We start from the raw sequence: 26,957 nt of genomic DNA, 5'->3' as shown, positions 1-26,957 counted from the left end.
TTCGGTCCTTCCTTCAATCTTGTGGATCTAATAGTCACTAACCATTTTCCTGGCTGACCTTGGCTCCTTTAGCCATTGACTGATTCTCCATTTCAGCTAGGCTGCTCGTAGCCACCTTGGGCAAACACTTTTTTCTGGCTCAGCTTGGCCCTAAGACTTTTTCTTTTTCTTTTTCTTTTTTTTTTTGTTGTTGTTGTTGAGATAGAGTCTCAGTCACCCAGGCTGGACTACAGTGGTGCAATCTTGGCTCACCACAACCTCCACTTCCTGGGTTCAAGCAATTCTTGTGCCTCAGCCTCCCAAGTAGCTGGAATTACAGGCGTGTGCTACCACGCCCAACTAATTTTTGTATTTTTAGTAGAGATGGAGTTTCACCACGTTGGCCAGGCTGGTCTTGAACTCCTGGCCTCACGTGGTCCATTCAACTCAGCCCCAAAAAGTGCTGGGATTACAGGCGTGAGTCACTGCACCCAGCTGGCCCCAAGACTTTCTTTTCTCCACCCTGGAGTACAATGTTGTGAACACATTTCTCCAGCTCATACCAGAACTCTCAAGGATCTTTTTCCAGTTCTCTGTATATGTGGTGTTACTTGGGCTGGGCCCTACTATGTCAAGTAAGACACAATTTTGTTGCTTGGTGCTATGTTGGGGAAAGGGAAGTTTGTAGTGAGGTATATTGGCTCTTTTCTATATCTTACCTAGAGGGAGTTTGTCAGAGCAGCAAAGAAGTATGTTCAGGTCCAGAACCAAGCCCTAGACTTGGCCAGCCATAGAGTTATGAGCTCTGGGAAGTTCATGGCTTCAGTAAATTAAGAAGACCCATTACATAGCACATATATCCTAAGGCTTTCCTAGAATTGGGCTCTTACAGTGACACACTCTTTGAAACTAGAGGCTCGTGAGTAAGGAGAGACAAGGATGGAGAGGAAGGCATGAGCCAGATCCTGCATTACTATCTTATTACCAATAAGGTGTCATAGTGATTTTCCACTGGAAGTGACATGGATTCTTGTTCAGAGAAAGTCCTCTGGTAGCAGCATGAAGAATATATTGGAACTAGCTAGATAAGAAGCAGGGAGACCAGTTAGGAGACCACTCAGTGATTCACAAGATAAATGATGAAGTAGTGACAATAAATATTATATTAAGGGGATGGATTTGAAAATATACAGAGCTAGAATTGATAGGACATGGATATAAGGAGTAAAAGAGAAGAGTTAGGAATACCTTTTTTTTTTTTAGACGGAGTCTCGCTCTGTCGCCCAGGCTGGAGTGCAGTGGCACAGTCGCGGCTCACTGCAAGCTTCGCTGCCTGGGTTCACGCCATTCTCCTGCCTCAGCCTCTCCGAGTAGCTGGGACTACAGGCGCCCGCCACCACGCCCAGCTAATTTTTTGTGTTTTTAGTAGAGATGGGGTTTCACCGTGGTCTCGATCTCCTGACCTCGTGATCCACCCACCTCGGCCTCCCAAAGTGCTAGGGTTACAAGTGTGAGCCACCATGCCTGGCCAGGAATACTTTTATATTTCCTAATTGGGCACCTGGGTAGACAGTGAGACCATTCACTGAGATAGAATACCCAGCAGGAGATTTTTTGACAGACTGAATTGGAGATCCTGAAGACATACAGGTAGTAATGAAAGCAGGCAGTTGTACATGAAGTTTTGAAGCTCAGGAAAGAGGTATGAGCTAATTTATGATCTCCCCTTTCAGATAAGTAATGTTTGAGAACACTGAACCTGGCTGGCTTAGGACTGAGGCAGGGCTTGGCTGAGAGCTGCAGAACAGCATGATCTGAGAGGCAGCACTCATGAATAACTCTGAAACTGAAAGCAAGACAACCAGTCAAACAATGCTGAAAAGCAAGTCCAAGTACTACACAAAAGGACAGAAACTTAGGATGACACCTGAGAGGAAGTGGATTCAGAATGGAGGGTAGAAGGTAGCAACTGAGGAAACTCTTGAGTTGTTGTGGTATAGCTATAACATAGTTTTTATAGGATGTCTTTAGCTTTGGCCATGGATTGGAGGGAGTTATCCAGGTTTCCTTGGATATATGGATTTGGAGGTTATCAGTAGTAGTTAAAGCCACGTAAATATAGAAGATTACATGGGGAGACTACACAGATGGAGAAGAGGTTAAATAATAGAGCCCTGAGGGAACATCAGCACCCAATGCAATGAGATGAAAAAAAGCAATCAGACAAGAAGGAAAAACAAGAAAAAATTGTTATTTAACAGAAGTCCAGGGACAAGAGAGCTTTAAGAAAAAGGGGAGTTTAAGAGTGTTAAAATCAGGATTTAATAACAAGGTAGTCATTCATGACTTTGGCTAGGATAGTTTCAGTGGATATGATAGGACAGAGTCTGAATACATAAAGCAGGCTGAAGAATGAATGAAAGGTGAGGAATTAGAGACTCCTATAATTGCCTGTTTACTTCTGTGACTCCTGCTCTAGGATGCCAACTCTGAAGGTAGGAATCAAGTCTGTTTTGTTTTCCCCAAACGTTTTGTACTTACTCAGGGTCTGACATATGGCAGACACTCAATAAATATTTTGGACTGACCGATGGAGGCAGATAATGGCTAGAGGGGAATGCAAGAACAAGGTGAGGTTCTATGTATTTTTAAAAATATGAATAAAAATAAAATATTAAAAATCTATTGTTAGTGGTTACTTCTGGTCAACAATCTGTGGCTTTTAAAAGGCCATTTATTTCATTTAAAATTATTATTATTATTTTTTGAGACAGAGTCTCACTGGAGTGCAGTGGTACACTCTTGGCTCACTGCAGCCTCAGCCTCCCGGGTTCAGGCGACTCTTGTGCCTCAGACACCGGAGTAGCTGGGATTACAGGCATGGCCACCAAGCCCAGCTAAGTTTTGTATTTTTAGTAGAGACAGGATTTTGCCATGTTAGCCAGGCTGGTCTCAAACTCCTGGCCTCAAGTGATCTGCCTGTCTTGGCCTCCCAAAGTGCTGGGATTACAGGAGTGAACCACCATGCCTGGCCTAATACTCTTTTTTTAAGAACAGTCTTAGGTTTACAAAAAAACTGAGCAAAGTACAGAGAGTTCCTGCATACTCCCTCTCTCACCTCCACCCTACAGTTTTCCCTATCAACATCTTGCATTATTGTGGTACATCTGTTACAACTGATGAACCAATATTGCTACATTATTATAAACTAATGGCCATAGTTTACATCATCTTTGACTCTGTGTTGTGTTTCATGGGTTTTGACAAGCGCATAATGTCATGAATCCACCATGACAACATCATACAGAATAGTTTCACTGCCCCAAACATGCCCTGTGCTCCACTGCTTTATCCCTCTCCCCACTCTCTCCAAACCCCTGGTAACCACTGATCTTTTTGTTTTTACTGCCTTTATTGTTTTGCTTTTTCCAAAATGTCATATATTTGAAATCACACAGTATGTAACCTTTTCAGATTGGCTTCTTTCACTTAGCAATATGAACTTAAAGTTCCTCTGTGGTGTGTGTGTGTGTGGCTTGATAGCACACTTCTTTTTACTGCTGAATAATATTCCAATGTATGGATGTACTAATGTAAAGAGTTGAGCTGAGGCCAGGCATGGTGGCTCATGTCTGTAATCCCAGAACTTTGGGAGGCCGAGGCGGGTGGATCACTTGAGGCCAGGAGTTTGAAACCAGCCTGGCCAACATGGCGAAACCCCTTCTCTACCAAAAATACAAAGATTAGCTGGGTATGGTGGCCACGCCTGTAATCCTAGCTACTTAGGAGGCTGAGGCACGATAATCACCTGAACCTAGGAGGCAGAGGCTGCAGTGAGCTGAGATCGTGCCACTGCACTCCAGCCTGGGGGATGGAGCCAGACTCTGCGGGGGAAAACAAAAAAAAAGGCGAGCTGAGGGGAAAGAATCATATAAGGGGGTATTCAGATACTGAGAAAGAGAGAATACAGGATTGACTGAGGTTCCTGAAGAAGTAGGAAGGGATGGAATCTAGAATATATAGATTAGTACTGAAGGAAAAAGTTATACTTTTTTTGAGACTGAAGGAAAGGAGGTAAAGGCGGGTTAAAATATATGTACAGAGGAGGACATTTAGCTGATAGTTTGGATTTTTCTCAGTAAAATAGAAGGCAATATCATTTGCTACACACTGGGGAGCCAGGAGAGTGTGGTAGAAGGCCTGAGAATGGTGATTGTTTAGAAAAGCTGATACGGAGAATAAAATATGAAGCCAATTACAAAATGGTGAAAAATTTGCCAAGTAGCACTGGGACAGAGGACAGTGGAGTCTCTGAATTTGTCATGGTTTTATGATCTCCAAAACAGTGCTTAACACTCTCAAATTAGAAAAGAGCAGGGTCGATGGTTTGGTTAATTCAAGGTTGAGATTTGTTCAGTGATTAAAGAGTAGAAAAGGAGAACTAGTAAGGTACTGAGAATGCTTATGATCCCAGGGTACAGACAGGCAAGCTAGGAAAGGAAGTAAAGTCATAAGGAATTGATAGACTGGAGAAAAAGGAAAGCCAAGGGTTTATAAATCTCCATGAGATAGAAAAGCAGGAATACTTTCAAAAATCTCAAGTATGAGCCATGTACTGAGAATATGGAGGAATAAGGTTTGTGATCAAAGATTGTGAAAAGAAAGTTTATAATTCCACATTAGTACAACTCTGGACAATTACATGGTAACATGGAAATGGGTGATACAGATTTTTTTTTTTTTTTTGTCCAAGAGATCATCTGAAGGATTCTTTCAGATACCTGAAAGAGTCTACGGTGATAGGTCGTCCATAAAGATGACAATACCACCCAAAACAATAGCAGTGGTTGGGAGGGGAGGAAAAATTTCAAAGCCCTCAATGAATGGAGTGTAGAAGCCAGAAGCTTCCTAGATATCAACAACAAGAAGAGTTTACAGATGAGTATAGCCAGAAGTCAAAGCATCACAGGAAGAAAGATTGTGTAGCAGAGAAAAACTAATGGTTAAACATGGCACAGGATAATGAGGGCAACACCTTTGGGCTTATTGTACCCAGAGTTTATGGTATGCAGAGTATGAGAGAGATGGAAGAAAAAGGAACGTTATCAGGGAAAATCATGTTTCAATTAATGAAGGGATTGAGGCTATAGGTAAGTTTGTTTATAAGAGAACAAAGATTCCAGTGATTTAGTGAAAAATGTGTTATGGTCAATCAGTAGTGGACAGAAGAAGGAGAGGAAAGAAACTCCAGGAGGGATTTACTCCCTAGAAGCTATAACTTTGCCTATATTGCCAAGGTCATTAGCCAAGCCCCTGGAAGATGATTTAAGGCAAATCACTGAATTTCCTTCCCCTTCTCAATCTCTTTGGATGGACAGGGGTAAGACAACAGTTGAGAACTGGAGTCAGATGTTTGGTACATGAGTCAAGTGGATGAGTTTGGAATTGGGTCTAGCAAGACAGAGATAAGGTGAGGAATACCCTGAAGGCAACAGAAGAACCCCTGTGAAGGGACACTTAAAAACAAATCCATAAACAAAAGCTGGGTCCAATACTAGAGAAAACAGTAAAAACTAACCAGCTAGAGATAAGAAAAATGAATAGGAAGATATTTTTATAATTTTATAAAGACTGTTGAATATGTCACAAATCCTTAAGTTATAAAGGAAAATGACTGATAGATTTGATTACATGAATTAAACACTTCTACACAAAATATTATTTAACAAATTAAAAACCAAAAGACAAAATGGGAAAAATAATTGTAACATATGTACCAGACAAAGGAAGAGCTGGTATTTTTACTGTATAAAGAGCATTTTCGAATAAGAAAAAAAGGCCAAAGAATATGAATAGACAGTCACAAAGTAAGTGTAAATGGGCAATAAAGAGATGATAAGGGGAAGAAAAATAAGCACATAAAAATGATTCAACCTAATTAGTAATCAAAAAAGGTAAATTAAATAATTAGATACCATTTTTCATCAATTAAATTTCAACAGATTAAAAATTGTTAATACCAGTTCTGACAAGCATATGGGGGAAAACAAATTGTCATATATTTTTGGTGGGATTATAAAGTTATGCAAATCTACCTGGAGGGCAATATGGCACTATTTAATGTATTAAAACGTGGCTACCTTTTGACCAACGAATTTTACTTCTAGGACTTTATTCTAAAGAAATAATTATCAGAAAAGTAGACAAAATGTATGTGCCATAATGATTACCAAAATGTCATTTGTAATCGCAAAAGAAAATGGAATAAAAATAAGAAATTAAATAAATTAAGGTACAGTGATACAATTGAATAGTAGACACTCATTCAAAATGATGATGTAGACCTAGACCTACCGACATGGAAAGATGACGACAATAATAGTGTCAAGTGAACAAAAGGAAACTGGAAATAGCATGCATACTATGATTTTATCTCCCCCGTCTTCTAGATCTAGATGTACACATGTGTGTGTGTATACACATATGAAAAGCATAGGATATACTCCCCAACTTTACATTGGCTATCTAAATGGGATGGAATAATTTTAACTTTCTTCACACATTTCTGTATTATTTAATTTATTTTTACAATGAGCATGGATTATTTTTTAAAGAGTAAAAGCCAATAAAGCTATTTTTGTTTAAAAAGAACAAACGAAGATCTTCAGAATTAAACATAGGTCATTTATGTAATGCTTTCTGATATTACGGGGCCAGTAAAAGCTTTAATATTTCAGTGGCTAAGGGAGTCTCGATTTGTATTAAAGATGCTTCTCTGAAGCACAGCCTCACTCAGCTCCCACATGCATTTCCCATGGAGCTGTGATCACTCACCTCAGAGACCGTCACCCTCTGTCCATCCTCGTCACAAGTATCACCTGTTGGTAAGTGAACACAGCAGAGACTTGGCAAGGGTTTTAAAGGAGGGTTTGAATTTCTTTAAATTGTGGTTAAAAAATATACATATATATCACATAAAACTTGCCATTTTAACTATTTTAAGTGTAAAATGCAATGACATTAATTATATTCACAATGTTGTGCAACAATCACCACTATATATTTCCAACATTTTTTCAGCACCCCAAACAGAAACTTCCCATTTTTTCCCATCACCAGCCCCTAGTAACCTCTAATCTATTTTCTGTCTCTATGAATTTGCCTATTCTAGATAGTTCACATAAGTAGAATCATAAAATTTTTGTCTTTTTGTGTTTAGCTTACATCACTTAGCATAATGCTTTCAAGGTTCATCCATGTTGTAGCATGTATCAAATTTCATTACTTTTTATGGATGATTAACATTCCATTGTATGTATATGCTGTACCACATTTTCTTTATCCATTCATCTGTGGATGGACATGTGGGTTATTTCTACCTCTGGACTTATGTGAATAATGTCACAATGAACGTTGGTATACATGTATCCGAGTTCTTGTTTTCAAGTTTTGGGGGTATATACCTAGGAACCAAATTGCTGGGTCATATGGTGATTTAAAGGAGAGGCCTTAAAAGCTTATTTATTCTGATTCCTTCATCCTAGACTTGCAGTCAAGATACCTGCCCCCCAGTCTCCTCAGGCCACCTAGCTCCCAGTGCCCAGTAAGCTCCTTTCCCTAAACCAATGGTAAGAAGAGGTTTGCTTGGGCCTCAACTCTTCTCCCCTAAGTGAGAATAAGATGAAGCTAGAAGTTAGTCACTGGATCTGTGAGAGACTTCACACCTCAGGAAGCCCTCCAATCATAAGAGTTACCCAGAAGAGATGTGGACATAGTTTTAGAGTGTTTGGGTTTCTTGACCAGTGGATGACAGACCGAATCGGGGTAGAAGACATGTCTGATGCCAAGCATGGAAACACTCATGGTCCTTTTCAACTTTACCCAGTATATGGTCAGGTCAGAGAATTAAGAGGCTTACCCAAATCAGCTCATCCAAAAATAAGTCTTCAGAGTTTATATAAGTGAAAATTTGTTTGACATGGTTACCAAACAAATAATAGGAAATATAGGAAATAATAGGAAATATTAGAGTGTTCTAGTCTTTGTTTTTTTTTTTAAGACAGGAGTTTCACTCTTGTCATCCAGGCCGGAGTGCAGTGGCGTGATCTTGGCTCACTGCAACCTCCACCTCCTGGGTTCAAGTAATTCTCCCACCTCAGCCTCACAAGTAGCTGGGATTACAGGCATGTGCCACCATGTCTGGCTAATATCTTTGTATTTTTAGTTGAGATGGGGTTTCACCATGTTGGCCAGGCTCATCTTGAGCTCCTGACCTCAGGTGATCCGCCTGCCTCAGCCTCCCAAAGTATTGAAATCACAGGCGTGAGCCAACGCACCCGGCCTAGCTTTTTTATAATTCAAAAATTTTAATTATTTATTGATATGAAATTTACTTAACATATAATTATCCATTTTAATGTGTACAATTTAGAGGCACTTAGTGCATTTACAATGTGCAACTACCACCTCTCTCAAGTTTCTAAACTTTTTCGTCACCCCAGAAAGATTATTCCATGCATTCCAGTTTTTTAGATGTGATTACCTTCCTCTGTTAGCTAGGACGCTGGGTATGAGTGTTCACACACATGAGGACTTAACTCTATCACAAAAACAAGCTTATGCTTAAGGCATAAGACAAATAAGGGATTGGGCCTGGGATACACTGATCAAACTCTGACTACCCTTTGATGATTTCTCTCAATAATATATATTGCTCTAAAGGGGAATCAGGAAATTAGCAGCTTCAGTAATACATTGACTGCTCCATTTAATTTATTTTTAATTTTATTATTAATTGACAAATAATAATTGTATATATTTATGGATACAGTGTGATGTTTTCATGTATGCATAACTGTGGAATGATTACATCAAGCTAACTAACATATTTATCACCTCACATACTTATTTTTTTGTAGTGAGAACATTTAAAACTCTTTTAGTAATTTTGAAATATGCAATATATTATTATTAACTAGGATCAACATGCTGTGCAATGGATCTTGAAAACTTATTCCTCTCGCCTAACAAACTTTGTACCCTTCGACCAGCATCCATCTGATTTAAAATGGAAGTGAACTGAGTATATAAACATTGGGGACTCCTTGAGGACAGAGACTAAGTCTTGTACATCTTGGTATTCTCAATGCTCAACACAATAGATTGTACCTATAAGATGCTAAATAAATGCTTTTTGGTTAGAACTGTTTGGGCTGGGTGGGTCTTTGCTTAGAGAATAGAGACAGTTGTGAGAATAGGAGGTAAATGTGAATTCCAGAGGCTTATAGATTTAGAGCTAGATTAGTCTTGAAAACAATTTGCAAAGTAAAAATTTCCCAGGACTTGGGGAAAGCAGGAAGACATGCATACCATAGAGCTTCCCATTAATAGAACATTTGTTGAAAATCATAATGTTCTGAGTCAGAGTCCCTGTTTTGTCAGAGAACACATATTTGACTTGGCCGAGCTCCTCATTGAGGGTGGTAGTACGAGCCTGTGCTGGTGTGTTCCTTGGTGCATAAAACATCTTCCGATCCCAGTTGATATATAAACTGTTGCCCAATCTTATTATTTCAACACTGAGGAGAAAGCAGAAAAAGAATGGTTCTGCGTCAGAACAGGACAAGCAAATACATCATCCTGGTTTCTTTCTTAGCAGTCCTGTGGTAGATCAGGGCTAGCATCTGAAAATCAGAGTGTCTTCCTTGGGATTCTACCCTTCTGAAGGACCCTTCCCACCAGCCAACCCATGGTAATGCTGACTTTGGCCATTATCACTCAAGGCTTTACCACCTGGACCCAGATATACTTGATTAACTTTTTTGAGTCATACCTGGCTTTTATTATTTTTTTTCCATAATATATTCAGGAAAAGTTACAATTTTGGAATTTCTGCAGTAATACAAGGTGTGATAGAGTAACAGTTAACTTATAAAAGGCTCTGTTGGCCCAGTTGGAGGATTATTGCTCCTGTCACATGGGGAAGATAGAGAAACTTGACACACTCAGAGTTTATTTCAGAAGAAGGAAAGAAGCTATGAAAATCAGGAATAGTTTATGGGCTGACCCTCTGATAAATTTCCAGGCAGAGCCAGCCTGCCTGTAGTGTGTCTCCTCCCACAACAACTTCTTCTCATTTTATATGAGTTTTCCCTATTGCCTTTGTCATACTCCTCTTCTACTCCAAATAGCGTCCATTATAGATTCTTTATGGCTAACAAGCATGTCCATTTTAAAACAGTGAAGACTTTTAAGGGGTCTCCCTCTTATCATCATTCATACTTAATGTGTGTTAGTCTGCTTTATTATAAGAGTGATTATTAGTAATCCCTATCTGAGACAGCTGCACTGAGAGACGGGGATTTTTTCCTTTGAGGTGAGGAAGGAGGTGCTCAGGTCCTCATCATTGACTCATTATTGATAATCTCTATGCCTGGAGTTGGGACTCCTCCCATCCTTTACCATATCAGCCACCATAGCAATCTCTCTAAACCTTGGCACGTAGTAGATACTCAATAAATATTACTAAATAAGGTAATCTAGTTACATAGCATCCTTTTTTTTATTGCCAAAAAGCCCCGATACAGGGTTTAGAAAGCCTGGAAAGGAGGAAACTAAAATGTGTTTGGGTGTGTGTATGTGTAAGGAAATGCAGAACCTAGAAAAGGATGATCAGAGTAGGGTAAATACTTTTTTCAGCTATTTCAAATTTTCATCCAAGGTGCTTATGAAAAAGAGGAAGGGAAACCCTTCCTCTTCTCTTCTACAACTTTTAGGAATTGAACTTAGGTCACAATTATACCTATCTACCATCTGTCACACTGTTTGTGTGGGAAAATGGATTCTGAATTCTGATTAATTGACTTACAAGTGAATGTTTGGACCTAACTCATTGGTAAACTATGGGCTGCCTGGCCTATCTTCCTGGGGAACCTACCCATGCTTTAGCATCACCAAATTTGTGTGTATGTTTTCTAGTTATTTCATGTGTTTGTATGTCTTATTTAGCCACTTACTTTATAAGTTATTTGAGGGCAGGGATAATTGTCTTTTTGTATAAACCACACAGTGTCTTCCTAGCACAGTATTCTGGACATGGAAGGCATTTATGCAATCTCTAGATATATCTCAGAGCATTTTGTACACCACCTACCGTGGAGAGAGAGGGGTTAAAGAGCCCAAGTGTTTGCTTTTTAAAAGTTCACACTCTGGTTGGGGAATTAAGTAGATAGTATGAAGTCAGCTCCTCCCCCACACCCCAAAGTGATCAAAGAAGCCTACCTGACATAGAGGGAAATGGGCACCATGGTATTGAGAATAATGAAGTAGGACCAGAATATGAGGATGGCAGAGACAGCTGATGAAGAGACATATTTTTCCCATGGCAGAAAAATCTGGAAGTGGTAGCCTTTCTTGTTCTGCCAAATGCCATGCCCAACTGCTAGGACAAAACACATGATGCCTAAAACCAGGAAATTCTATAAATGAAAAAAAAAAAGAATTAAATGAACATTTCATCCAACATATATGCTGCTTCAGTTCTACAGTCTAGAGCCTTATCTCTCAACAAAGCGTCCCTCTCCCAGGAGGGTGGGGAGGCCCTATAGTTCACAGGCTCTAGGCAGCAGTACATAGGACAGAAAAGAAAGTCCAGCAGAAGCCCTCCTTGGGATTTTGAAGGGAGATAATAGTAATAAAACATAGTAATAACTAACTAAGTGCTATGTACTATGCTAAGTATTTATACATATTATTTATATTTACAATAATCCTCTTTTAATAATAGATGAAGAACTTAAGAGTGAGAAAGAATTTTGTCTAAAGCCACTTAGCTACTGAGTAGAAGAAACAGGTTTTTTTTTTTTTAGAGGTTAATTACTTTTTATTATTGAATTATATTGTAAAGTCTACATCTACAATTTAATTAGGAAGAAATGCTTTGCATTTACATCAGGGACACATTTATTCTAATGGAATAAAACAGACACACACAAAAGACCGAGTACATGTTTTTAAAAAATGTTTCACCTGGTCCTATTTTTGCTATTTGGACCATACTTTTAAGTGAATTGATCTTACATACATGTTAAGTCTGATTTATCTCCCCACATTTTTAAACACTAAATGAAGCTTCTCACAATTTCTAATTATAAACAAAAGGCTGAAAACAATATGGGAAACAAAGTTTCAAAACAAAGAAAAGTTGAGTAAAAGGTGCCCCCTCTATGGCCCATCTCAAAGAAACATTTTACTCAGAGAGGCAAACATTTCTGATCTAGGAGTAAGTTTCCCACTCACTTTGCAAGGACCCACTAATTCTGCAGGAAGACCTACAAGTCTTTCTAGTCTCAACTGCAAAGTACGTGAAAATGTGTATGAAAGATCTAAAAGCTAAATATTAGAATAAGGCTAATTGAAATCAAAATTGTGTGCTGGTCTAAATATACATCTTCAGCTTCTTCCTTTTTAATAAGTATTTTTATTTCAGATGTATTTAAAAATAACTTACATTTTTAGTGTGCTTTATGGTCAATGACTGTAAAGTTGAAACTCAAATGAGTCGGTTTAAAATTTTTGTTTCATTTGATTCTATTGAAATTTTAATCACCTACTACTTTAACCAAGTTATTCATGAGGTAAGTTTCAGCTTAAAAAAAAAAATCAGCCACAAAGATAACCATTTCAAGAGTACACAAAATCATAATGCCGGCCGGGCGCAGTGGCTCACACCTGTAATCCCAGCACTTTGGGAAGCTGAGGCAGGTGGATCACTTGAGGTCAGGGGTTCGAGACCAGCCTGGCCAACATGGTGAAACCCCATCTCTGCCGAGGCAGGAAAATTGCCCGAACCTGGGAGGCAGAGGTTGCACCGAGCCCAGATCATGCCACTGCACTACAGTCTGGGTGACAGGAGCGAGACTTCAACTCAAAAAAAAAAATAAATAAATAAAATAAATAAAAAATAATCATAATGCCCACCTCTTATTCAGAGTATACAACTTTATTAACTACCGCTTATGATGTAATATAAAAGCAAGTGCTTTTCGTACTTTCTTTTTTGTTTTTGAGTTGGAGTCTCGCTCTGTCGCCAGGCTAGAGTGCAGTGACGTAATCTCGGCTCACTGCAACCTCCGTCTCCTGGGCTCAAACGATTCTCCTGCCTCGGTCTCCCTAGTAGATGGGACTACAGGTGCGCATCACCATGCCCAGCTAATTTTTTGTATTTTTAGTAGAGACGGGGTTTCACCATGTTGGCCAGGATGGTCTTGATCTCTTGACCTCGTGATCCACCTGCCCTGGCCTCCCAAAGTGCTGGGATTACAGGTGTGAGCCACTGCGCCCGGTTCTTTTTGTACTTTCTAATCAAATTATGCTGGGAAATATAGGGCAAAAAAAGTTTGGCAAAATTTGAAGAAACAGGTTTTGAACCAGTTCCAGAACCCAAGCACTTAATCATTCCATTATTGAAGCTGCTTTAACAGAAGTCTAAAATGTGTGGGGCTTAGCAGTTAGGGGGTGGGTGATAAGGAAACTGATATAAAAGGCTGAAAATATGATAGTCATGTTAACATTAAAGAATGTGGTAAAACTGAAAGGTAGACCATATGCCTACTGAACCTGCAGCTCTAAGAGAAATGGTTAAAAAGAATCAAAATATCATTGTGTATTGGCTGCCTTTGACAGGTATTAAAAGGAAGAGTTGGTTGGGTGCAGTCACTCATGCCTGCCATCCCAGGATTTTGGAAAGACCAGACAGGAGAATTGCTTGGGGCCAGGAATTTGAGACCAGCCTGGGCAACATACTGAGACCTCATCTGTACTAAAAAAATTTTTTAAAAGTTAAAGTAGGGAAAGAATTAGCCAATTTATAGGCAGAAATAAGAAGGTACAGAAATTTGGGGCATGAAAGAACTACGACTTCTAGACGCTAAACCGGAAGAGATAAGATTGAGACCTTAAGCAAAAAAGGCCAGTAATTATTTTCAACTGAATAAAGTGACTCAGCCTTCAGGCAAAGTTCAGGTTAAAAGTGATACCTTCTTACCCATGATTATTATTCCACATAGCCTCAACTTTCAGGCTATTAAGTTGAGAGAGAAGGGCATGGAGGGGCAAGGAAGCAAAGAAATAGGATAAACTCAAAAACTATGTCTAGGAAAGAATTTTTGGGGGCGGGGTTACTGACACATGAAACTAATTGGAAGCAAACAGATGAGAAGCCTTATGGGTTTTGGAGGAATGGTATTACTAGGTAACTATGAGCCTGGTCTAAAAAAGCCTGTGACTGTTTGGAAATCCTTAAAACCACACTGGGCAGGAAGCAGGTTATAAAAACTGCAGTCCCTAAGAAGAGCATACTCCCCAACATCCACTTCAGGGTTGGTCAGCAAGGATAAAGAATGAGGGAAAACTCAGGAGTGGAGCCAGAAATCACTGACAGCAATGAATAAAGGAGATCCTCTCACATCTCCAGACCAAGAGGAACCTCATTTAGATCTGATAGAGAGGACTGTGCATCAGTGAGAGATCTTGGACTCTGAGTTGGATGCAGTGACTGGGTAGGATTTGGAGGAGATGATGAGGGTATTCCATATGTGGGAGGAAAAGTGAAATGGTATGATGATCAGAAGGGTAGATTGTGGCAGTGATAATGATATGTATTCATTAAATTCTATTTTCTTCTCCTTCTGAGCACATATCTAGAGCACATTTCCCAAGCTCTCTTGCAGTTATATGGGTCATGTAACTCTGTTCTAGCCCATGCAATGTTGGTGGAAGTGATTATGCTACTTACACGCCTGGCCCTAAAAATCTATCATGCAGTGGCTCACACCTGTAATCCCAACACTTTGGGAGGCCGAGGCAGGTGGATCATGAGGTCAAGAGATCGAGACCATTCTGGCCAACACGGTGAAACCCCATCTCTACTAAAAATACAAAAATTAGTGGGGTATGGTGGCACACACCTGTAGTCCCAGCTACTCAGTCCTCAAGGCTGAGGCAGGAGAATCGCTTGAACCCAGGAGGCAGAAGTTGCAGTGATCCAAGATCACGCTACTGCACTCCAGCCTGGGCGACAGAGCGAGACTCCATCTCAAAAAAAAAGAAAAGAAAAAAAATCATGTGTGAGTCTTCCTATTCTCTCTTCTTCCCCATTTGCTGGTTGAATGCAGGGAATCCAGTAGAAGATCCTGAAATCCAAGAGGTTGGTGGGGCCATTAGCTAGAAAGAGTGTTCTTGAATTATTGGTGGAGCAAGCTGCCCCTCCCCACAACAACCTTCATTGTATTGTCACATGTCACTGAGATTTTAAGGCTCTTTTTTATTTTGGTTATCTTACTTTGACTAATACAACTATACTACTCATAGTTCCAGATTCTTTTTTATTTTGGTTATCTTACTTTGACTAATACAACTATACTACTCATAGTTCCAGATTAATCTGATGCCCTCTATTTTTGATTATTTAACATTTAATTATTAACACACATAAAGACATATGCAGAAATCACAGATACATGTTGATGAATTTTCCCAAAGTAATCACACTAATGGAACAAATAGCCAGAACAAATAAATTGAATATTCTCAGCACCCAGAAACCACCCTATGTCCCCTTTCAGTCACTATCCCCCTAAAATTGCACATATTTAAAGTATACAACTATATACTAGACATACACACACACGCATACACACACATATCTGTGAAACCATCACCATACTCAAGTTAATGAAATATTCATTATTCCTAGGTTTCTCGTGCCCCTTTGTAATTCCTCCTTCCCACCTTCCCACTTCTCCCTTCCTCTGGTCCTCAGGCAACCACTAATCTGCTTTCTGACACTTTAGAATATTTGAAATTTTTAGATTTTATACAAATGGAACCATATAGTATGTACTCTTTTTTTCTGGCTTCTTCTACTTCGCATAATGACTTTGGGATTCATCCATGTTTTTGCATCTATCAATCGTTCATTTTTTAAAAAATACTGAGTAGTGTTCTATTGTATTGATATTGCACAATTTGTGTATTAATTTTTCTTTTATTGAACATTTGGGTTGTTTCCAGTTTTTGGCTATTGTTAAAAGGCTGTATGGAACATCTGTGTACAAGTCTTTTCATGGACATAAGCTTTCATTTCCTTTGTACATATCTAGGAGTAGAATCACTGGATCCTATAGCAAATTTATCTTTAACTTTTTAAGAAACTGCCAAATGTTTTCCAAAGTTATTATGCCATTTTACATTCCTATCAGCACTATATGTCCATATGCCTCTAGAGACAACATGATGTTATTGAACCGCCTCGAAGTCTACCCAACAGTCTTCACATCTGTGACCTTGGTCACAAAGTATGGCTGGCTCAAAGCAACCCATCCCCATTGCTAGATAATGGGAGGTCTCATCTTTGTGCCACTGATGGGAAGGTCTTTGAAGACAAGACTAGAAAAGTAGGCGAAACAGGTCTAACTGGGACCATTCCCAGAAACTGAGGTTTTAAATTATTTTTTATTATGGAAAATTTAAAACACCAATTAAAGTATATAAATAGGACAACAAACCCCCATGCACCCATGTACCCATCACCCAGCTTCAACAATTGTCAATTCATAGCCAGTCTAATTTCATCCAAACCTCCTCTTCCCCTGCCTTCCCAGAACAAATCTGTCACATTATGCAATTTCATCTGTAAATAGTTTAATATATAGTTCTAAATGGTAAAGATCTTATTTTAAAACACATTCAAAACCAGTATCACTTAAAATTTAACACTAAACGCTTAATATCATTCAGTATCAAAAACTGGTATTTGAGAGTTGAGTGAGGGGCCAGGGAACAACAAAACAAAGGAGAATTGGGATAAAACACATAAAATATGCTTTTATTCCTAGCCCAATCCAGATTCACACTGAGTAGTTTAGCTCTTTGTGATGAGGGTTTCTCTCATCTCATGGCAAGAGGGCCACGCAATCTTTCCTTCTCAATCTTATACCCACTTCTTATCTTTCTCTTCAATTAATCATGTGAAAACAAAGCTATTCTCATGGTTCAGATAAAGCCTCAGTGAATTATTGATCTGAGTTTGAGTTCTACTGCTCAAACTAAGCCACCAGAAAGGAAGACCACTTCTTATCAGCCCAAGCCCCAGAAAGCAGGGCTTCCCCGGCAGCCTGAATCCTGAAGGCGTAGGGCACAGTGTTTTCTTTCTTCATTGCTAGAGCTTTTCCTGCCATCATGAGGCCTTCAAAGCCCTTGCAGATGTTTTACATTTCTGTTTATTGTGATAGGGTTTTTTGGTACTTAGTCTTTAAAGCTTCACTTTACTTCCTTTCTAAAAGGAGAAAGAAACAAGACATCATTAGTTTGTTTGGTTATTGCTACAGACCCTAGAGATTACTTAACACCAGAGCTAGTCAGACCAAAGAAGCACAGACAGCCTCCCATTTAGCAAAAAGTGGCTTCAATAAAGAGTGAAATAAATAATTTTGTCACTCTTGACAAAACTGACCTACAATCAAGGCCACTGGTCTCATAAAGGTGCTCCCTGGCCTCATAGGCAGCCTGTCAAAAGAAAGCACTCCTTGGGCCTTTGGCCCTTCACATCTGTGCTTTACATTGTGCCTTACTCCGAAGGAGATCCTGGATCTCTGGCACCATTTCAATTTCATGCACTTTGCTCATTTGTCTCACAAATACACTCCTAGTTAACAGATCATGATTTAGAAGGCATTGTCACTGGGAGTTCTGGTCACTGGGGAGAGAGAAGGGATCTAACCCCCAGCTCAGCTGTGGGCTCATCAGGAAGGAGCTTTGCTAAACGTGCATCCTGTGTCTGCCAGATTTTCTTCTAAGAGGCATTTCCAAAAAATGGGGGAAAATGAAGTGTTTAAATCAGGAAGGATTTCTGGTTCAGCTTACTTCAAGAAATGGAAGTGTTTTACATATGACTACATTGACAATGTCCTGGCACAAATACCACAGAAACAAAACTGCTGAGCTGATAAGAACCTAGCTAATTCAAGAACAATTCTTCATTTAATAATTCAATAGAGATTTACTGAGCACTACTTTGTGCAAGGCACTTCCAAAAATATGAAGATGAATATGGTGTAATTTCTACTGTAGAGGCTCATAATCTGGTGGCTAAGACGTTCATTCATTTTTTTCACTCACTCAACAAATAATAATGAAGCTCCCATTATATGTCAAGGATTGTTCCAGGGACTTAGGGACACAGTGGTGAAACAAGACAACATCCTTGTGGAGAGAGGTAGACAACAAACAAGAAATGAAAAAAATACCATTTAGTGATAAATGCTGTGAGGAAAATAAAACAGGTTAATAGAATAGAGGGTCTTGATGGGAGTGTTAGAGACGTTTTTTCTGAAAAGGTAGCATTAAATTATGAAAAAGAAGCAAGCCATGCAAAGACTTGGGGGCAGACATTGCCACCAAGGGTAAATGTCCTAGGGTAGGAACAAGTTTGCTCTCTTACTTGACTTGTAGTTTTCCTGGGTACAGATTTCTAGGTCAAAATATTTTTCACTAAGAACTTTGAAGGTATGACCCTACTGGTTTCTAGGACCCAATGGTGCTTTTGAGAAATCCGATACCAATCTAATTCTCATTTTTGTTAATATCTTATTTTTATCTGTATGAGAATTTTAAAGGGACTTCTCTTCTCTGTAACTAAACCTTTCTAGTTTGATCCTCTGTTTAAAAACAAATTATTTCTCTAATATTTTCTATCTCTGTGTCTTTTTGTTTTATGGTCCAGGAGAGATTTTAATCCTTTAATGGGTTTTTAAAAAATATTAGCAATCTCATTTTTGATTTCCCAAATTCTATTTTGTTGTTGTTTTTAGATATTTTTCTTCTTTCCCCCTTTTAAAGCAACCTATTCTTATTTTATATATGTAATTGTTTCTTTTCTCTGAGAATAGTCATAAAAATGTTTTAAAGTTCTTTTCTTTTCTCTTCCCTGAAATATAATTTGTTTATTCTAGGTTCAGGTATTTTTTTTTAAGATGGAATATTGCTATGTTGCCCAGGGTAGAGTGCAGTGGCTGTTCTCAGGTGCAGTAATGGTGCACTATAGCCTTGAACTCATGGGCTCAAGTGATCCTCTTGCCTCAGCCTCCTAAGTAGCTAGGAACCACACCCAGCTTCCAGAGTCAGTTATTCTATTTGTTCATCCTCATCCACCTTTTTATGCCACTTGTTTCCTTCTAGTCCACTTAAAAATATAAGTAAAATAACAGTTTGATTATTATAGGTTGCTGGAGTAGATTTCATTTCTTTTGGTTAATTTTGTTTTCCTAACAGACCACTCCCCTGAATGGGAAACCATGAGTTCTGTGTAGGTAGAAAGAATACGTTGTTTAACAAATTTCACCCTAGGCTGTACAAGAAACTTGCAGGCAAACTCAAGCCCCCCAAATTTAAAATTAAGTGGGTTTTATTCTAAGTGCTGACACTCACATTTACAAGCCTTAGTTCTCTGCAGGTAGGTTGTTAAATTTCTTTCAAAAGCAGTTCTTTTGTTTGGGACTGGTTATTAATCCTTTGTCAGATGGACAGTTTGCAGATATTTTCTCCCATTCTGTGGGTTGTCTCTTCACTTTGCTAATTGTTTCTTTCGCTGTGCAGAAGATTTTAAACTTAATGTGATCCCATTTTGTCAATTTTTGCTTTGGTTGCCTGTGTGCTGGGATTATAAGGAGCTCAAATAACTCTATAGGAAAAAACCTAATAGTCCAATTTAACAATGGACAAAAGATCTGAATAGATACTTCTCAAAAGAAGACATACAGATGGCAAACAGGCATATGACAAGGTGCTCAACATGACTGATCATCAGAGAAATGCAAATCAAAACTACAATGAAGCCGGGCATGGTGGCTGATTTCTTATTGCTCAATGTCCTTTTCTTTCTAGTTGAAGGACTCTCTTCAGCATTTTTTTGTAGGACAAGTGTGATGTTAATGAAACTGCTCAACTTTTGTTTGTCTGGAAAAGTCTTTCTTTTTCCTTCATGTTTGAAAGATATTTTCACTAGATATACTAGTCTAGGTAAAGTTTTTCCCCTTCAGCATTTTAAATATGTCATGCCACTCTCTCCTGTTAGATATGAGTTCTAAATTTCTTTTCAGAGAATTAATATGTCAGTATATTCAGTTATTTGCCTTCTACTTTTAAACTTAACTTCCTCGTAAAGCAACCTTTTTCGATTACCTACTCCACCCTAACTCATTCCAATTACCTGCTACCTGTTCTGCCCTGACTCCCACCAAAGCACTCACCCCATCATTCTCTTTAAATTAGCCAGTCGGAATTAGTTTAGCCTGTGTGGTCTAACCCTAGCCAATAGGGAAATGACACAGCAGCAGGGACCAGGTGCACCAGGGATAAGAACCCCTTCCCCTCCCTTGTCCAAGTGTGCATTCACCATTGTTCCATCTGTAAGGGCACACCCTTCTATATAGAAGTAACTTGCCTTGCTGAGAATTACAAAGACAATTTTATATTCGAGTGCTATTTCTTTTGTGGCACTGAAACTTTATATATAACAATTTGGGGGGCTCGTCTGGGATTACATTCCCCTCCAGGACTGTCTCTGGTTCTCTCTTGTGAGGAGGTGCACCCCGCCCTATTGTGGCGGCCTCAGGGGTGAGAAATCAAGACCCACCCAGTGTGAGGAATAACCTGAGCTCTTAACAAAACGGGGGGTCAGGGAGAGGGGGTACTGGCCAGCAACCTAGCTTAAAGGATCCTCACATACTGCAGCGATGACTCTGCACAGACCAAGGAAGGAGATGCCATAGGAGCCCATAAAGTACTTCCTTGGTGGTCAAATTCTGGAGGGCTAAATGTGTGTGCGCGTGAATGATGACCAACAACCCTGCTTGTGGTGTTGTTAGTGTGGACGGTGACAAATCCTACTGCTGGATAGAGTGAGTGGGTCCTCTCTGAGGTTCCACAGCTACCTCATATGGCTTAGGGCAGATCCTGCCGTAGGATTTATACTGGCATGCCAACACTAAGAAGGGCCTGATTCTACCTTGGGGGAGCGGCCAGAGAGGGCAGCACGAGTAGGAAGCATGCAAAGGACCTTCAGAGGGGGAAAAGGGGAGAAACAAGTCAACCTTCCAGGACAGGCAAGACACCCCTGGTTTGAGGGGTTGAGGCTTCCAGGACAGGCAAGACACCCCTAGTTTGAGGGGTTGAGCCTTCCAGGGCAAGCAAGGCAAGATGCCCCCTGGTTTGAGGGGTTGAGCCTTCCAGGACAGGCAAGACATCCCCTGGCTTGAGGGGTTGAGCCTTCCGGGACAGGCAAGACACCCCCTGGCTTGAGGAGTTGAGCCTTCCAGGACAGGCAAGGCGAGACACCCCGCGGTTTGAGGGGTTGAGCCTTCTGGGACAGGCAAGGCGAGATATCTCTGGTGTTGAGGGGTTGAGCCTTCTGCTAATTTCAAGGGTTGAACCTGACACAACCCCCCCACCGCCCTTTCCTTTCTTCTTGGGGGAAGAGAGAGTAGCTCCACTCCGGCAGGTCCCTACCCTAGGGGAAGAGAGAGAGAGAAAGAGAGAGACAGACAGACAGAGAGGACAGAGGGAAAGAGAGGCAGAGAGAGAGAGAGAGAGAGGGAAAGAGGCGGTGGTGAGGGAGAAGAGAGACAGAGAGGGGAAAAAGAGGCAGAGAGAGACAGAGAGGGGAAAGAGGCAGAGAGAGAGGGGAAAGAGAGGTGTGGGGGGGGGAAGAGGCAGAGAGACAGAGGGGAAAGAGGCAGAGAGACAAGAGGGAGTCAGAGAGAAAGAGAGAAAGTCAAAGAGAAAGAGAAAGATAGAAGTAGTAAAGAAAAATCAGTGTACCCTATTCCTTTAAAAGCCAGGGTAAATTTAAAACCTATAGTTGATAATTGAAGGTCTTCTCTGTGACCCTATAACACTCCAATACCACCTCTTTGTCAGTGTAAACAAGGGTGTAGCCCAAAAGCACTGAGGCCACTGACAACCTGTAGCCTTTCTATCAAAAATCCTTAACCCAGTAACCTGCAGATGGCCCAATCTATAGCGGCAACTGCTTTACTAACAGAAAAAAGTAGAAAAATAACTTTTAGAGGAAACCTCATTGTGAGCACACCTCACCAGTTCAGAACTATCCTAAGTCAAAAAGCAAAAACGTAGCTTACTAACTAAAAAATCTTAAAGTATGGGGCTATTCTGTTAGAAAAAGATGATTTATCATTAACCACTGAAAATTCCCTTAACCCAGCAGGTTTCCTAACCGGGGATTTAAATCTTAATTACCATACAAAGGTCCGACCAGACCTAGTTGGAACCCCCTTCAGGACAGGACGATAGATGGTTCCTCCCGGTTGATTGAGGGGGAAAAAAAAAACAAACCACAGTGGGTATTCAGTAATTCATAGGGAAACTCTTGTAGAAGCAGAGTTAGGAAAATTTCCTAATAACTGGTCTGCTCAAACCTGCTAGCTGTTTGCACTCAGCCAAGCTTTAACGTACTCACAGAACCAGGAAGGAACCATCTATACCAATTCTAAGTTAATTTAGACTAACCAAGGTCTTATTAACAGCAAAGGATAATTGAAATCCGAAACTTAGAAGGTTTTCGACAAAAGTAAAGTTTGCTAAAAGTTATCAATGTAACATGTATTATCCTAACGTGTAATCTTATGGCCTTAGGCAGTCTAGTCCACAGACATGAAGGAAGTTCGCTTTAGAAAAGAATGGTTATCATCTCTAGGAAAATTTAAAAAGGAAAAAGAAAAAAAGGGGGAGAGAGTTTATGTAAAAAGAATGTTATATGGTAAATTCTTGTCCTAAAATAAATTAACTAATTGTTTAAAAAAAAAAAAAAAAAGGGATGTTTGCGACAAATCAGAAAGTTGAGCCGGGCGCGGTGGCTCACGCCTGTAATCCCAGCACTTTGGGAGGCCGAGGCAGGCGGATCACAAGGTCAGGAGATCGAGACCATCCTGGCTAACATGGTGAAACCCCATCTCTACTAAAAATACAAAAAATTAGCTGGGCGTGGTGGCGGGCGCCTGTAGTCCCAGCTACTCGGGAGACTGAGGCAGGAGAATGGCGTGAACCCAGCAGGTGGAGCTTGCAGTGAGCGGAGATCGCGCCACTGCACTCCAGCCTGGGCGACAGAGCGAGACTCTGTCTCAAAAAAAAAAAAAAGAAAGTTGAGGCATGTTGAAGAGCTGATGTCCCCACATTTAAAACAAAAGGTCAATTTCTTAGAAATTATATACTTGGTTTATCTTCCCTCAAAACTAAAAGTCTTTTAGCACAGGTACCACCCCTAGAATTTCCAGTAAACCAGCACCAGCCTGAAGATCACGTTCTCATCAAAAAGTGGAAAGAAGGAAAACTCGAGCCAGCCTAGGAAGGACCCTACCTTGTGCTGCTAACCACCGAGACTGCTGTTCATACAGTGAAAAAGGGATGGACTCATCACACACGAGTCAAAGTGCCACCCCCTCCAGAGTCGTGGGCCACAATCCCAGGGGAAAACCCTACCAAACTAAAGCTAAGAAAAATTTAACTCTTTCATCTATTCCATTACTTTTTCTTCTTTCCTCACTCTATTGCTGACCATCTAGTTATTAACATAACCAAGTCAATTTCGCCTCAAACTATTGCATTTAATGCTTTTGCCTTGTTATACCCTGTGGGGACTTGCCAAGTCAAAGACAGCTCTCTACTTCAGAAAAGTACCTCTGTCCCTCCTGACTCTCCTCAGAATGGGCCTTAGTAAATTGGGACCATTTAATCCAGGGAGATTTTGATAAAGACCCTGGTGTCAACCATGAGTCTTGCCCCCCGATGTAGAACTTTTATGCCGTAGTTGGTCCAATGTTCTGTGGACCACTAAAGAGCAAGGATAGACTGCCCCAACCAGTTTTTATAATTTCCTAAAACCATACATTCATTTTACTAAAGGGACAGCCCCGCTAACTGTCAGCTAAACCAGTGCAACCCTATACAGGCTATTATTTCAAGCCCCCAAAGTTCTCCCCTTTTCTAAGCTGGTTCCCTTGTTTAAGCCAGTTTTATGTTATGGGGGCTGAGGTTTCAGGGACAGACCCTACTGGATTCTTTAAAATACATTTCCTTGATCCCCCGCCGCCTACACCTGTCTCTAAGCCTTTTTCCAAAACCTCTCACAACGGAACCATTGATCCTCCTCCATCTAGCGACAAAGCCAAGATAGTGATGGTAGAAGTTAAAGACTTAAAACAAACTTTGGCAATTGAGACAGGATACCAAGGATGTAAATCCCTGGTTGAAATGGATCAAATATTCTGTCCGCACGTTAAACAAAAGCAATTGTTAGGCTTGTGTGCACGGCAGGCCAGAGGCCCAGATTGTCCCCTTTCCACTAGGGTGGTCCTCCAGTCAACCAGGCATGGGCTGCATGGTAGCTCTTTTCCAAGATTCTACAGCCTGGGGTAACAAGTCATGCTAAGCTCTCACTCTGCTATATCCCAAACTCTGGCACCCTGAGGGTCAGCCCCCGAGGGCCATCCAGTTTCCATCTCCTAACACTAAGTTCCCTTTGTGTCTCTCACGACAGGGAGGAAACTTAGCGTTCCTTGGAGACCTGAAGGGATGCAGTGAGCTTAAGAATTTTCAAGAGCTTATCAGTCAGCCCTTGTTCATCCCCAAGCGGATGTGTGGTGGTATTGTGGTGGACCTTTACTGGACACTTTGCCAAATAACTGGAGTGGTACTTGTGCTTTAGTCCAATTGGCTATCCCTTTCACCCTGGCATTTCATCAACTAGAGAAAGGAAAAATAAGACATTGTAAAGCGAGAGAAGCCCATTATAGGTTTTTCAACTCTCATGTCTATTTAGACACAATTAAAGTCCCACAGGGAATACCAGATCAATTTAAAGCCCAAAATCAAATAGCTGCAGGATTTGAGTCAATATTTTGGTGGGTGACAATTAATAAAATGTAGATTGGATAAACTACATCTATTACAATCAATAGCGATTTATTAACTACACTAGAGATGCTGTTAAAGGAATAGCTGAGCAATTAGGGGCTACTAGCCAGATGACTTGGGAAAATAGGATAGCCTTAGACATGATATTAGCAGAAAGAGGAGGAGTTTGCGTCATGATTAAAACTCAACGTTACACCTTCATCCCAAACACCACCACCCGTAGTAAAAGTATAACAAAAGCAATGCAAGGTCTGACTGCTTTATCCAATGAGTTAGCCAGCAACTCAGGGGTAAATGATCCCTTTACAGGATGGCTAAAAAAAAAAGTCCAGTAAATGGAAGGGAATAATAGCCTCAATTCTTACTTCCCTCACAGCCGTAATAGGTGTATTTATTCTTGTCGGGTGCTGTGTCATACCATGCATCCGTAAGTAGATGCAGAGGCTCATAAAAATGGCATTTACTAAAACCTCCCTTAACTATCCTCCACCTTATCCAGAGAAGCTTCTTCTTTTAGAAAATCAAGCAAAACAACTAAGCCAAGACATGTTAAAAAAAAGTTTGAAAAGAAAGCTGTAAGGAAATACAAGGGGAGGGATTATTAGAAATGAGTTCTAAATTTCTTTTCAAAGAATTAATATGTCCGTATGTTCAATTCTTCTACTTTTAAACTTCCTCGTTAAGCAACCTTTTTCGATTATATACTCCACCCTGACTCATTCCAATCACCTGCACCACCCTAACTCATTCCAATTACCTGCTACCTGCTCTGCCCTGACTCCCGCCAAAGCACTCACCCCATCATGCTCTTTAAATTAGCCAATCGGAATTAGTTTAGCCTGTGCGGTCTAACCCTAGCCAATAGGGGAACAACACAGCAGCAGGGGCCACGTGAGCCAGGGATAAGAACCCCTTCCCCTCCCTTGTCCAAGTGTGCATTCACCATTGTTCCATCTGTAAGGGCACACCCTTCTATATAGAAGTAACTTGCCTTGCTGAGAATTAAAAAGAAAATTTTATATTCAAGTGCTATTTCTTTGTGGTACCGAAACTTTATATATAACACTCCTGACCTGTAATGTTTCCACTCAAAAGTCAGCTGCCAGAAGTATTGGAGCTCCATTGTATGTTATCTGTTTCTTTTCTCTTGCTGCTTTTAAAATCCTTTGTTTATCCTTGACCTTTGGGAGTTTGATTATTAAATGCCTGAGGTAGTCTTCTTTGGGTTAAATTTTCTTGGTGTTCTAAACCTTCTTATATTTGGATATTAATATCTTCTTCTATGTTTGGGAAGTTCCCTGTTATCCCTTTGAATAAACTTTCTACCCATATCTCTTTCTGTATCTCCTGTTTAAGGGCAATAACTCTTAGATTTGACTTTTTTTTTTTTTTTTTGAGATGCAGTCTCGCTCTGCCACCCAGGCTGGAGTGCAGTGGTGCGATCTCGGCTCACTGCAAACTCCACCTCCCAGGTTCATGCCATTCTCCTGCCTCAGCCTCCCAAATAGCTGGGACTACAAGCACCCGCCACCAAACCCAGCTAATTTTTTGTATTTTTAGTAGAGATGGGGTTTCACCGTGTTAGCCAGGATGGTCTCGAGCTCTTGACCTCGTGATCTGCCCACCTCGGCCTCCCAAAGTGCTGGGATTACAAGCGTGAGCCACTGCACCTGGCCAGATTTGCCCTTTTAAGGTTATTATCTAGACCTTGTAAGAATGCTTAATTTTTTTTTCTTTTGTCTTCTCTGTGTATCTTCAAATAGCCTGTCTTCAAGCTCACTAATTCTTTCTTCTGCTTGATCAATTCTGCTATTAAAATACTCTGATACATTCTTCAATATGTCAATTGTATTTTTCAACTCTAGAATTTCTGTTTAATTCTTTTTAACTATTTCAACCTCTTTGTTAAATTTATGTGATATAATTCTGAATTCCTTCTTTGTGTTATCTTGAATTTCTTTGCGTTTCCTCAAAACAGCTATTTCGAATTA

At 40.2% G+C, this 26,957-nt stretch overlaps 1 protein-coding gene across 1 annotated transcript in view; it reads right to left on the bottom strand.

Moving 5' to 3' along the window:
• Nucleotides 1-26,957, bottom strand: part of LOC116475383 (phospholipid-transporting ATPase FetA-like) — a 110,822-nt gene that overhangs the window by 27,834 nt on the left and 56,031 nt on the right. The window contains 3 exon segments of the mRNA XM_058446046.1: nt 6,814-6,857; nt 9,349-9,557; nt 11,260-11,456. Coding sequence (XP_058302029.1) covers nt 6,814-6,857; nt 9,349-9,557; nt 11,260-11,456 — 450 coding nt within the window.

Source organism: Hylobates moloch, unplaced genomic scaffold (genome assembly GCF_009828535.3).
Source record: "Hylobates moloch isolate HMO894 unplaced genomic scaffold, HMol_V3 SCAFFOLD_10, whole genome shotgun sequence".
NCBI lineage: Eukaryota > Metazoa > Chordata > Mammalia > Primates > Hylobatidae > Hylobates > Hylobates moloch.
This window is presented reverse-complemented; position numbering and strand designations above follow the sequence as displayed.